Genomic DNA, 12,966 nt, shown 5'->3' with positions numbered 1-12,966 from the left:
TACAATCATTGATTAACGTTCACGTATTCCATTCAGTGTCGGTTCAATAGCTCCTATACCAAAATATGTTCGATTAATAACATCGTATACAATATAACCCATTATAGTCTCAATGATTGTATAAATGTAGGTGACTATTTCTTTTTATGCGCCAAGTTATAACATATACAAAGAGATAATTACTTAAGTATTTTATGATTTTAATTATCTTTTTATTGCTAACAATATGACGTGGGCATTAAATGATGTAAATTGTACTCAGTATTATTACAATAAGTTACGAGTATTTATTGAGCTCAGTATTAACGAGTCATCGTCATATGCTTGTCTTTGTGTCGAGGGTAAATATGCCAGTGTAATTACAGACACGAAACACAATATATTAGAATCCAATGGATCGCGAAACCTTTTTTATCTTGCGATGTCAGCTGCGTCTACGGGCAAAGATGATGACTTAATAGTAGGATAACTTTTAATTTTTTCATTTTATTTATCTATGTTAAAAAATCCTTACATGAAACTGAGGCCATTCAACCAAAGTATTAAGTATCTTAATTTTTTTAATCCTTATATACAATTCATGCTGGACCAATCAATTTAGTAAGTATTGTTGAAATTATTTACATAGAAAAATACCTAATGGCTTGTAAGTTTGTTTTTCTGTGCTACTGCTTAAAATTTCCTACGCTTAATCAGATTAGAAATAATAATCTACATACTACACATTACATTAAACTAATTTCTCATTTTAATAAATTTTATTATAATTATAAAAATGTAAAAGTAAATTAATAAATGTAACTAGGTTATATTTAATAGTAAATAACTTTAAGAAAACGTCCAAAAAAAGTTAGTTTTACTTTTTTATTATTTAATAATATATATATATATATGTATATATTACAACTACGAGATTTTAAATTAGTGTTTAATTGTAATTAATTTTACATACATTATATTATAAAATGACAAAGACAAATCAATTCAATACCTTTTTCTCCTCTCTGTATCGAGCTATTTTTTTCTTTTTTATTTTTAACAAGTTTTTCGAAACATGAAAATTCAAATATAACAAACAAATAATAGTTATATTGATTCAGTCGCTGTTAAGATAGTTATCTTTTATGTAATCTAATTTCTATTAACAGAATATTATTAAAACTGAATTTTATGTATGTTTGCTTAAAAACAATATACAAAAAGGGTATGCAAATCCTTAGTTTCGTAATTGGTGGCGTATGACCCGTGCGATATGAAACTTACGAAAGTACCTAATGTCAAAAATAAAACAAACGTTTTCACTCAGTACTTGGTGGGATTAGAGCACTGTCCGTGGCTAGCACGCTCCACTGCCCAGCACACGCGAATTTGAAGTGATGTGAAATCATTATATCGATATTATTAAATATTTTAATGCTGGCAATATTTTGAGCACTATATTTTTTACCTTTTTTATATTTTTTTTATTATTTTGTTTTGTCTTATGTATTATATATTATAATATTTTATTTTTAAATAAGCATAGAATATAAATGACACTATTTGAGCTGTGCAAAGTCAGGCATTGTATAAAGGGACCATATATATTTATATATTATAATTACTAACTTAAAGGATTACTTGTTTGATAAATTATTATTTTTATATAATAAAATACAACGTCGCTAAGTTTATTATTTTACATTATCCGAGGTAGATAATATATGTCTAACAATACAATTTAATGATAATACTTATTTAGTTACTTAACCTCCAATAAATTAAATTGTCAATTGTGAAATCCGGAATTACTAAAAACAATTGGTGACAATACTTATAATATATTAAATAAGTAAAAAATAAATAAACTGGTCGATGAAAATGTAAAAGTGTACATCCCGTCCCTATAATATAAACATCTCTAAGAAAAAATAATGGCAGCGCTCACAAAGAATCCGGCGCATTTTTCAGTACGGACGCGAGCGACGCGCGTGTTTTATCAAAACAAGAACATAAATAGTCAGCAGTCTCTTTGAAGCATTATCAGTGATGTGAACCAAACAACAAGATGTCGACAGACGAGTCTGACAGCATAACTAGTTCGCAAATCAGGCGTTTTGGTTTGTACAGAACCATCGATGCCAGAACTGAAGAGTTTCAAAGGCTGTCGAAGAAGAAGCAAATGAGACAGGGTTGCACTTGCGCAGCTATTTCCACGACGATCACCGTTACCGTTGTAGTTGTAAGTATTTCTTAAATGTAGGCAGTGAAAGTATTTAATTATCGTTTCTTTGCTAAATTAATATTTTAATTATGGTAATTTAACCCGTTATGTAACATCCATGTGATTCACAGTTATGTGTAGTGAAATTTACACATCTTATTCACTAATTTTTTTCTTACAATTTTTTTCTATAATATCATGATTACGTGTAATTTTTAGTGTTTTTCAACTATTTGTATATAGGCAAAGATAAGACAGTTCATTACTTTTACACCTCTGTTTGACGACCTTTTTTGTGGTAAATTTTGTCGAGGTTATTGTTATCAATAAAAAACAAATGAAATAAAAGTGTAAGATATTCGAAACTTGCAAATTTATATATAGGTATGGCTTTTTGCAAGCCCGCCTTGTAGGTACCACCTAATCACCAGATATTCTACAGCTAAACAGTAATACTTAGTACTGTTGCGTTCTGGTTTTGTAGGGTGAGCAAGCCAGTGTAACTACAGGCACAAGAGACATAGCATCTTAATTCCCTTGGTTGGCGCATTTTAGATTAAGGAATAGATACTGTTTCTTATATCGCCAATGTCTATAAATAATGGGTGGAGGTGACCTCTTACCATCAGGTGGCCCGTTTGCCCGTCCGTATACCTATAACACTAAAAAAATGTATTATGTTTTCCAATGTTTCTAAAATAATTCGATTCGAACATTCAATATTCAGCACAGCAATTTATATATAACCCTAAATTATCCGATAATATACAAAAGGAAGAGATTTTATTCACGAAATGTTTTTAAAATGTGTGAAATTATATTATTTTAGGACTTAGAATTCATAACAAACGTCAAATCATGGTCCAGGCGAACTCTCCTTATGTCCCATGTTTGGTCCCATGGACCAAAGAATTTGCCTAAGTTCTTATGTTTGAGTATCGTCTTCTACTTCAAATTAATCTAATGCTTTGTGGTAAAGAAATTCAGTTGATAGTATTTAGTGTGAATTAACTTTAATGTGTTAATAATATAATAAGTTAATTTAACTATAATGTGTAATAGAAAAGAAAGGTTCCAAAAATGCAAATGTATAAAATATGTTTTCCACAAAATTTCCACAGTGATTATGGTTGAGTTTCGACCACTGGGCAAAGATTAGTTAGGTTAAAAATTCGCGCTTGTAAATAACTGGAATTCAAAACATATTATATTATGTCAACAATAAATATATCATCCTCAAAGACTTCCTGTGTTGCTTTATAAACATTTAAACTGTTATTGTCATTGTATTTTCTTTCGTCGCATTGTATGTGGGTTTTTGTTGCAATTGTAAATAAGCGCTGTTAAATTAGCCTTGACAATAAAGGCTGTTAAATTTGTCTTTTTTAATCGTTAACATGTGTATGGATGATTATATTTAATGAAAGTTTATTTATTATTCATTAATATATGGAAATGAAACGCAAACAGCTCTATAAGCGTTGTTTTCCGATTTAGAACCGTGATTGAACCTGTGTTATTACAGGCTTAAAGAAAGTAATACAAATTGTAAGATAGGTGGTGTTTTTATTACTTTTCGGTTAAAAAATAATCTATATGTTAATCGGAATAATATATTCTAATAAAATATTGTCATTTTACTTATTCATGAAGGGTAATAGTGCAAACATATAAAACCACGCCATATTATAATCACTGGTAGTTTGGGACATTTCTACGAATCTATAACGATTACAATATATTCCCGATTCAATTCCTATCTTGATACGATGACTATTCTGTATTTTAAAACCAAAAACCAAACTTAACTATTAACTTTTATGCCAACGGTCGATAGTTACATTTAATAATAGGAAAACGAATAAGAGCCAACGCGGCACGATTACGTTTCGGTTAGATTGTGAGAAAGTGTTAATTTGTTAGTAGAATTAGCACCTTGATTATATTCAATTAATACTATATTGCACTCAGTCATTTTTAAAGTAGCTATTTTAAATTCGATATGTTTAATATACTTATTTAAGTCAACAATGTAAATAATTCTCTTTTTTTTTATATGCGCCGGGATGGCAAATGACTCTACTCCACCTGATGGTAAGTGGTAGTAGAGTCCAAACGCGACGACGTCCAGTACAGTCGGGAAGAATGTTCTGTACTAGCCGTCCCCGCCTTGCCGGCCCGCAAGATGCCTCATCACGCTTCGTTTGAAGGAACCCGGGTTGTAAGAGGAGGGGAACACGTGAGCTGGTAAGGAGTTCCATTTTTTGGTAGTGCGACAAAGAAAGGAGTTGCCAAATTTCTTTGTGCGCGATGGAATTGATGTCACAGTTAGGCGGTGACATCGAGAACCAGCTCGCGTAGACTTAAGAAGGAAGGGGGAAGCAGGAATTAGAGAGAATAATTCCTCAGAGCACTCGCCGCGATACAGTCGATAGAAAGCGCTCAGTGCTGCTATCTCGCGACGCAATTGTAAAGTTTCAAGGGTGTTTGTGACCTTTACGTCGCCTATAATGCGTACTGCACGTCGCTGCAACCGGTCCAAGGCCTCCAGTAGGTACTTAGCGGAGCCATCCCAAAGGCGCGAGAAATATTCAACGCAAGACCGTACTTGTGTTTTGTATAACAGGCACAGTTTTTGTGGCGTGAAAAAACGCCGTACCTTGTTCAGAACTCCGAGTTTGCGTGAAGCTGTTTTTATAATAGCCTCGATGTAATCCCTCGGACTAAGGTCGCAGCGAACGTCCATCCCCAGCATGGCGATTTTGCTTTGTATCATCAGCGGTGTGCCACAGAGGGAGGGAAGAGGGGAAAATGGTGACTTTTTCGCTGTGAGAGCGCATACCTGTGTTTTCTTGGCATTAAACTCAACAAGATTATCAGAACCCCATTTGGCGATGAGCTCTAAAGTCCTATCGAGTTCAATGACAAGATTCTCCCGCCTCTCCTCAGTTTCCGCCCGCCCAGCCACTGCGCGTCAGTGGTATCCACCATGCACTGTACTATCGTCTGCATAGCAATGTATGTTCCCAAGAGAGAGCATATCATTGATATGCAAAAGAAAGAGTGTGGAAGATAGCACAGATCCCTGGGGGATCCTAGCATTCACTACATAGAATTGTGAAGCGCAACCATCTACTAAAACACGAAGGCTACGCTTGTGTAGAAAGCTGGCAATCCAGGTGCATAGCTGAGCAAGCAGACCATATGTCGGTAGCTTGGAGAAAAGACTTCTATGCCAGACCCTGTCGAAAGCCTTGGAGATATCGAGGCTGACAGCCAACGATTCTCCATGCTTGTCGATAGCTTCACCCCAGAGGTGTGTTACGTACGCTAGAAGATCACGGTCCACAGACCATTTTGGTCGAAACCCGTACTGACGATCATTAATTAGACTGTGATCTTCTAGGTATTGAATCAGTTGGTTGTTTAGAATCCGTTCCATCACCTTACAAAGTACTGAGGTGATAGCTATTGGCCGATAATTTGCCGGGTCAGACCGATCCCCTTTTTTGGGAACCGCTTGCACATTAGCTCTTCTCCAAGCCTCCGGCACACATCCCGAAGAGAGAGAAAGTTGGAACAGGCGCATTAACACAGGAGACAGCTCCACCGCGCACTTCTTCAGCACTATGGCTGGTATTCCATCGGGACCGCTAGCTTTCCGTATATCAAGTGATTGCAGCTCCGCACGCACATCACGTTGCCTGATTTTGATTTCAGGCATCGTGTGGCCACATGAAGGTATTATTGGTGGCAGCGCACTACAATCATCGATCACGGAGTTGTCGGCAAAGAGTATAGCCAGGAGATCGGCTTTCTCCTGCGGACTGTGAGCTAGCGATCCGTCCGGATTTCTGAGCGGTGGCAGCGAAGGTTGGCAGAAATTGTTTTGCACAAACTTGGTCAAACGCCAGAAGCTACGGGAGCCCCTAGGATGCGAAATAAGGTCATGACCAATCTGTACAATGCGCTGTGCATCTGCTCTCGTGTATGCCTTCCTACATATCTCATGTAATATTTAATAGAAAATCCTTTGTAGTGTAATTGTAATTCGTATATTTCATATGAATATTCTGAATTATAATAATAATGTCCTCCAGACCGATTTCGGCCACGGCGGCCATTCTCAAGAGAGATTAATCAACTGCGCCGGAGATAAATAAATGAATGTTATAGTGCACAAGTGTATGCGCAAACACAGGTGAACTCTCGATTCCCTAACTCGTATAATCCGATGGGACGGCAATCCAACACGACCGGAAAGAGTTCAGGCGCATGACCAACGGCTTTACGGGCTTTCCGAGGCATGGGAGTGTACACACACTTCTAACTTCCAGACTCTGCTGCGTCAAATTCTGATTAAATCATATACCGTAGCAGTCTGTGAATATCCCACTGCTGGGCTAAAGGCCTCCTCTCTTCTTTTTTGAGGAGAAGGTTTGGAGCTTATTCCACCAGGCTGCTCCAATGCGGATTGGTGGAATACACAAGTGGCAGAATTTGATTGAATTGAGTGAAATTAGACACATGCAGGTTTCCTCACGATGTTTTCCTTCACCGTAAAGCACGAAATGAATTATAATCACAAATTAAGCACATGAAAATTCAGTGGTGCTTGCCCGGGTTTGAACCCACGATCATCGGTTAAGATTCACGCGTTCTTACCACTGGGCCATCTCGGCTCGATGTATAAATCATATAAGCTCATTAAATTAGAGTTTTATGTAATATTATATAAATTTCTATTAGAGAACATTTAATTTATTATAACGATTGCTTTCAAATGCCTGTTATAACTAAGTATAGATGTACTCGTATGTAAATCTGGTGACTATTAATTGTTATCAAGAAGCGGTCGTTTCTGGAAATGTTAATTGATCGCAATTATTCTAACGATAACATCATATTGACAGTCTATTGTGACTTAGCTGTGGCCGACTGGACATGCTAGATGAAAGTTGAATAGACAGTTACATTACAATAAATTTATGTTCTCACGTTTACGTTTTATTGGGTTCGATAAATGTTTAGTTATTGATCATAAAAAATATATTCAATTCAACGCTATCGCTACTTTTTTTAAACTATCGATGTTGCTTTTGTTTATGTTATAACTAACAATAATTATAATTATCTTTCTTCAATTTCACAAATGATGTAAACGTATTTCTCGTTCTGTTATCTAATTTTGTTTTAGTCTTTTGTTTATGTCATTTAAACTATTAAATCGGTGCTTTGACAAAAGGCAATATTTAAGGTAAGTAACTACCTATGTTTAGTAGATTTTCTGACTTGGTTTCTGTGTGTTTTTAATTTGTACTTAAGTTATTATGTGTATATGAAATATCGAAGAATACAATTTTAGATTAAAATATTAATTAATTATTCAAACATGTATACTTTGTTGGTACGTCTTAATTTGTGAAATTTATTTAATTTTTTTATCTCTATAATGCACTTTTATTTAAAATTATATTATGTTAGTTAAAAATATCTGCACTGCTTAAGGTTGAACAAAAAATAATAATTTTTTTTGCTTTCAGAGCTTCATTCTGATATGTAAATATAGTACGATATCTGAAGCTGCTTCGAGAACTTCTTTGACGCCCAACTGGCTCAATCTTATGAATTCTAGTGTCAATGACCTGCCCTTCGAAGTTAAATTGGACAAAGCCAAAACATACCTTGACTCTTTAAAAACATTGAAGAAACACAAATATTTTGATAAAAATATAGAAGAACCCTCGAGTTCAAATCCATTAGAAGATATAGTAGAACATACAAATAATAAAAATATATTTTCAGATACAAGGAATTGGATGCGAATGCCAACATCAAGGCTGTATACAATAGAATATAAAACATCGCCCATTGTATATTTTAAAAATCCAACGAGGAATATTGATTACTTTAAGAAGGATAGAAAGATAAGAGATTATCGGAGGATAATGAACTACGTGGATAAGATGATTAGCGAAAGAGTCACGTTCGGATCTACCCAGCCAATGAATAAAAATGTTTACAATATTCACAAGAACTCAATAGCAGACTTAACAACGCCAATGATGAAAGCTAAAGCATATGAAATAACCACGCAAAAGACACGCATAATAAAAACAAAAATAATATCAGACGAAAAACATAATTGTAATTGCCCGAAACGAATAAACGAACTCTTAAAGAAGCTCATTGTTGGCATTCACTCATTATTACCCACTTTTTACAACAATATTTCATCATCAAGCACTAAGCATTTTAATGTAAAAAAAAAGTCACCGCAATCAAGAACTTTGAAACCACAATTAAAATCTATTTTTAAATCTTACAATTCATCGAGAAGTGTAACGGAAACACCTACTACGCCATATATAAGTCATCAAACATCGACTGATTTACCTAAGATAGATTACACGCTAAATGCTATATTAGCTTTACTTAAACCTAGTATACAACAGAGAGATATAAGTAGAAATAATTTGCACTCGTTAAAAAGTACTACTACCAAAAGTGATGTTGACAGAAAAGACTCGTTTCAATTCAAAGATACAACAAATACTATGGACAATAGTGCTACATTATTATTTCCTAATTCTGCTATCACTATAAGAGATTTCATTTTAAAATCTCACACTGTACAAACAAGCAAACCTCTGTTATCTTTCCCTGTAAATTCTGAAAGGGAATACGAAGACTATGTTGAAACTACTTTGAAAGCAAATATTGATGCGCGCGATCAACATAACTTAGAATTAATGGAAAGAAGAAATATTTCGTATAAACAAGGTCCAAATTTAAATGTATCTGAAAGTAAAACAAGCTCTCCTTGCAAAGTATGTAAGGAAGGAAGTTATAACTTGCTAAAGAAAATAAGAGAAGTAAATTTTTCATCAACTGTATCTCCTCATGTTAATTCAGATATGAATTGGCAATCACATGGAAAAACACAGTCTTTAAGTATGGAAGTAACTACAATAAGCTCTCATTCTAGTAGTGAAATAAATTTAAAAAATAAAACAACAGTCGCTGATATAAGGCAGTTGACAACAGAAAATGAAATAATGGAACAAACGTTGAAATTTGATGATGTTACTTTAGAAGAGGAAACAGAAAAAATCTCTTACGAGGACGTAATGCCACAAAAAGATTTAAAGAATCTAAAAAATATATTTGAAAAATTAAATAATTCAAATGTATATAATGAAACTACAACAGAGAATTCTGAATTATATGAATGGGAACTAATTAAAATTGAAGATAAATACGATACAAGAGAAGATATAAAATCAATGATACTTCAAGATAGAGCGAGTTATCTGGAGATTCAGCGTAATGAATGGAAACCAGATGAACAACAAGATTTTGATAATAATATAAATCAATATTTATTTGAATAAGCATTAATATAAACTATATTTTTTCATACTTCTAATAAAACATTTTCCTAATCTATTATTCTGTTAAAGATGTGTCTTTCATTTATGTATTTAATACATTTTTCTTTTCGGCAAGTAAAAAAGCAGATAAAAATATATATAATTTTCCAATAATACACTACTAATTTCTATATTTAATATTTCAGATAGTTCTTGTAATCTACGAGTATATGATTGCAGTAGAAACAAGTTTTGTACAAGAAAAGAGATTTTTTAATAAAACAAAATACATCCATAAGGATTTACCAATAATAGCTGATAGGCTTGACAGAAATTTTTTTGGATTTGATCAAGATTATTATGAGAGAATGCCGCTTCTCATCAATGCTTTACAAGATAAAAGCACTACAGATTCAGAAACGCGTATTCGTTCTCAAAGAAAAAAACAAATTTCTAAAAATTATACCATTAAGCCACGGACATCTACTGTTTTGAATAGGTTCATAAGAAGAACTAGCCCTAGACCATTTATTTTCGAGTACAAGAGTCCATATCCAATGCCTTTTACAAAGGTGAACAGTAGCCCAAGTAATTGGATGGAACAATATCGCAATGCTCAAAGACTAAAAAACCTTCATGATGTAATCAAATACCTAGAAAAAACTTTAAATGCAAAGTTTGGAGATATTTATCTACCAACTAGAGCCCAAATTGCTTTTTCAGGAATGTATGTGGGCCCCGTTGAAACGAAGGATACTAACTCTAATATAAAAACAGTTATACATAGTTCTCCACAGTCTAATCATTACTCGGATCCTTTGTACATTTATAGACCGAACAATCCAGGTGAAGTAAATTTATTAGCGGATGGGTTAAGATTCGCACCAACATTTGTTCCAAGACTTAATAAGCAAAATACGGAAATGAAGCATCCTGTTACATCGAAACAAAGTTGTGTGGGGTTAAAATGTTTAGTCTTTAATAAGAATATCCTTAAGAGCGATGACCTTTCAAGTGCTGAAGGGGCTATAAGTACTATTTCACCGCAATTAAACAATAATAAACTCAAATCACTGATGCTTAATTTGTTTCCGATCAATAAGTCTAATTCTCAATATAAAAATGAATTAGATCATATTTTTATAACTACATCAAAACCTATTTTTCAATTTAAAAGAAAATATACAGGCCCCGTAAGGCGGTTCTCTTACAGAAATAACAAAGGACCTACGTTCTTTAAAGATGGAAATAAGAGCAATTTCCTTTCTCAAATAAATAATGTGAAAAATACAACTACTCAATACTTTAATCATCACACGAACATACAAAATATTAACAATGAAATAAAAATAAGTGAACCTAAAAAAAATTACTTTGATTTTTCTACTATCAATTCGGACGTCAAAGCAACATTTGGAAACAGCCACGTTATCAATTATCCAAAAGTAAATTATTCAGATATTGAAGATTATCATATGGGAAGCTCAGGTATAATTCCTGTTGATCATAGACGACCACCAATAAATCCTGTCACGTCCATAATACCTCTATCTGAACTTTTCATGTCGACTACGGAAACAATGACTACAAATCCTCCTGATATTATTAAATTTAGTCCTGAGGACGCTAAAGTTCCCGATCACTATATGAATGTAAGAAAGTCTAACACAGATAAGGTCACAGAAAGTGAGATTAATAAATTGAACTATTCTGAAAGCACTGAAGTAAATTACGATGAGTATGAACCTAATACGCTTATAGTAAAACTAAAAAATACGATTGGAGCTACCTCAGAAGAAAATGCAAATGAAGAAACTTCTACTACTGAAGGTTTTGAAATGAAACAAGAAGAAAATATCTATACAACAGTAGGAACCTATGTTCCACAAATAAATGGACATTACAGAAACGTGAAACACAAAAGTTTGATAAGTTTATTGCAAGAGAGCTCTGAAAAATATAGAAAAAAGAGAATCGAGAGTTTATTAACGACACGAAATCCGACATATGTTCCTATGTATTTTGAAATAAAACGAAATAGAAATAATACGGCTAGTAACCAATATTAAAAAATAAATCAAAATTAGGTGCATAAGTATTTTCGACGGCCCACCGATTATGATTTTGTCTTAACATACATATGTATCAACGAAAATATTCTCTTTGCACTTTAGGATTGTCGTATAAATATTAATTTGCAATATTAATTTTCGTAATTTATAATTTTATTGATGAATTAATTAAATAAAATGAATTGTGAATTATTATTTTCTAAAAAGATAAATCAAATAATTATTGGTCTCTCGTTGGTTATTAGTTGAAATAAAAATATGTTTTTTTTTTATGTATTTGTTTTTTTTATGTTACTACGAAACTCCTATATAATATATATAATACCTTGTTCATATTGTTTTCACTTAAGTACTTAGAGAAGAGTAGTAATTGTAGTAGAAGTAGTTAGTTCATTAATTCTTTATATCGTATCGTATTACCGGCAAAACATCCGGTGTTTTATTCAGAAAAAAGGGCTTACGTTATTAAATTCAAGTTTTATCCATCCAAGTGAGAAAAGGGAAATAATTTTATAGTGGAATTTATAGCTAATTGAATGTTCATATTATTCTCATATTTGAAATATAAAAAATTAAAAACGTAAAAAGAAAATATTGTGAAAACGGACAAAATTTTACAAATGTTTAATTTATTTTTATACATTACGCCGACTGCCTCGGATTAAGATCTTGACTACACTATTGATAAATTGTGAATAAATTGTACTTAGAACATTTTATTAAATATTTACAAAAACATTTAATATATGACGTAGTTGTGAAAGTGGCAGCAGGGTATATAAAAACAAGTTTCCTCAACGTCGTGCATAAAGATGGAAGCAAATCATCGCCAGATGGAGAAGTAAAGATAAATCTGACCATTATCCTCAAACATCTACTAGCTTGTTAGGTCTCAATTAACTTAACTCGAACATACTTAAAAAAAACTTAAGCTATTCCTAGTAACTTAATGAAGATGGCAGCAGGATCACTATAATTTTTTTATGTTTTGCTGTAGCGACATCTACCGAAGCATCGTCAAATTAGGCACACAAATTCCACATCGTTAGGGTCTTAAGCTATTTACAATAAGTTAACAAAGATGGCAGCACAATCATTTCATTTTTTTATTGGACGATTGGATATTTTTGACCAAGAATTAGTTCATTCAAATATTCATTTTCTGTCTTAAAAAAACGTTTGTATGTAAACAAATTTACGAAGTCAATTTAAACATACTACCTTATAATTGTCTTATCGATTTGTAACTGTGAATAATTGTTATTCAGGTGAAATTGATAGTCATAATTTAGACCCTGAAGTAAATTTTTAATGGTTC

At 32.9% G+C, this 12,966-nt stretch overlaps 1 protein-coding gene across 1 annotated transcript; it reads left to right on the top strand.

The window, feature by feature from the left end:
• The first annotated feature begins 577 nt into the window (after nucleotides 1-577).
• LOC126768365 (protein PFF0380w-like) lies at nucleotides 578-11,721 on the top strand. The gene is made up of 3 exons (XM_050486389.1): nucleotides 578-600; nucleotides 1,951-2,221; nucleotides 9,783-11,721. The coding sequence occupies exons 2-3, from the start codon at nucleotides 2,048-2,050 to the stop codon at nucleotides 11,643-11,645; spliced, it is 2,037 nt and encodes a 678-aa protein (XP_050342346.1). The 5' UTR covers nucleotides 578-600; nucleotides 1,951-2,047; the 3' UTR covers nucleotides 11,646-11,721.
• The last annotated feature ends 1,245 nt before the right edge of the window (nucleotides 11,722-12,966 follow it).

This window comes from Nymphalis io, chromosome 5 (assembly GCF_905147045.1).
Source record: "Nymphalis io chromosome 5, ilAglIoxx1.1, whole genome shotgun sequence".
Taxonomy (NCBI): domain Eukaryota; kingdom Metazoa; phylum Arthropoda; class Insecta; order Lepidoptera; family Nymphalidae; genus Nymphalis; species Nymphalis io.
This window is presented reverse-complemented; position numbering and strand designations above follow the sequence as displayed.

Coding starts and splice junctions, on each gene's coding strand:
- LOC126768365 (XM_050486389.1), top strand. CDS start 2,048: ATGTCGACAGACGAGTCTGACAGCATAACTAGTTCGCAAATCAGGCGT. Junction 2,222..9,782: donor TCACCGTTACCGTTGTAGTT/GTAAGTATTTCT, acceptor TTAATATTTCAG/ATAGTTCTTGTAATCTACGA.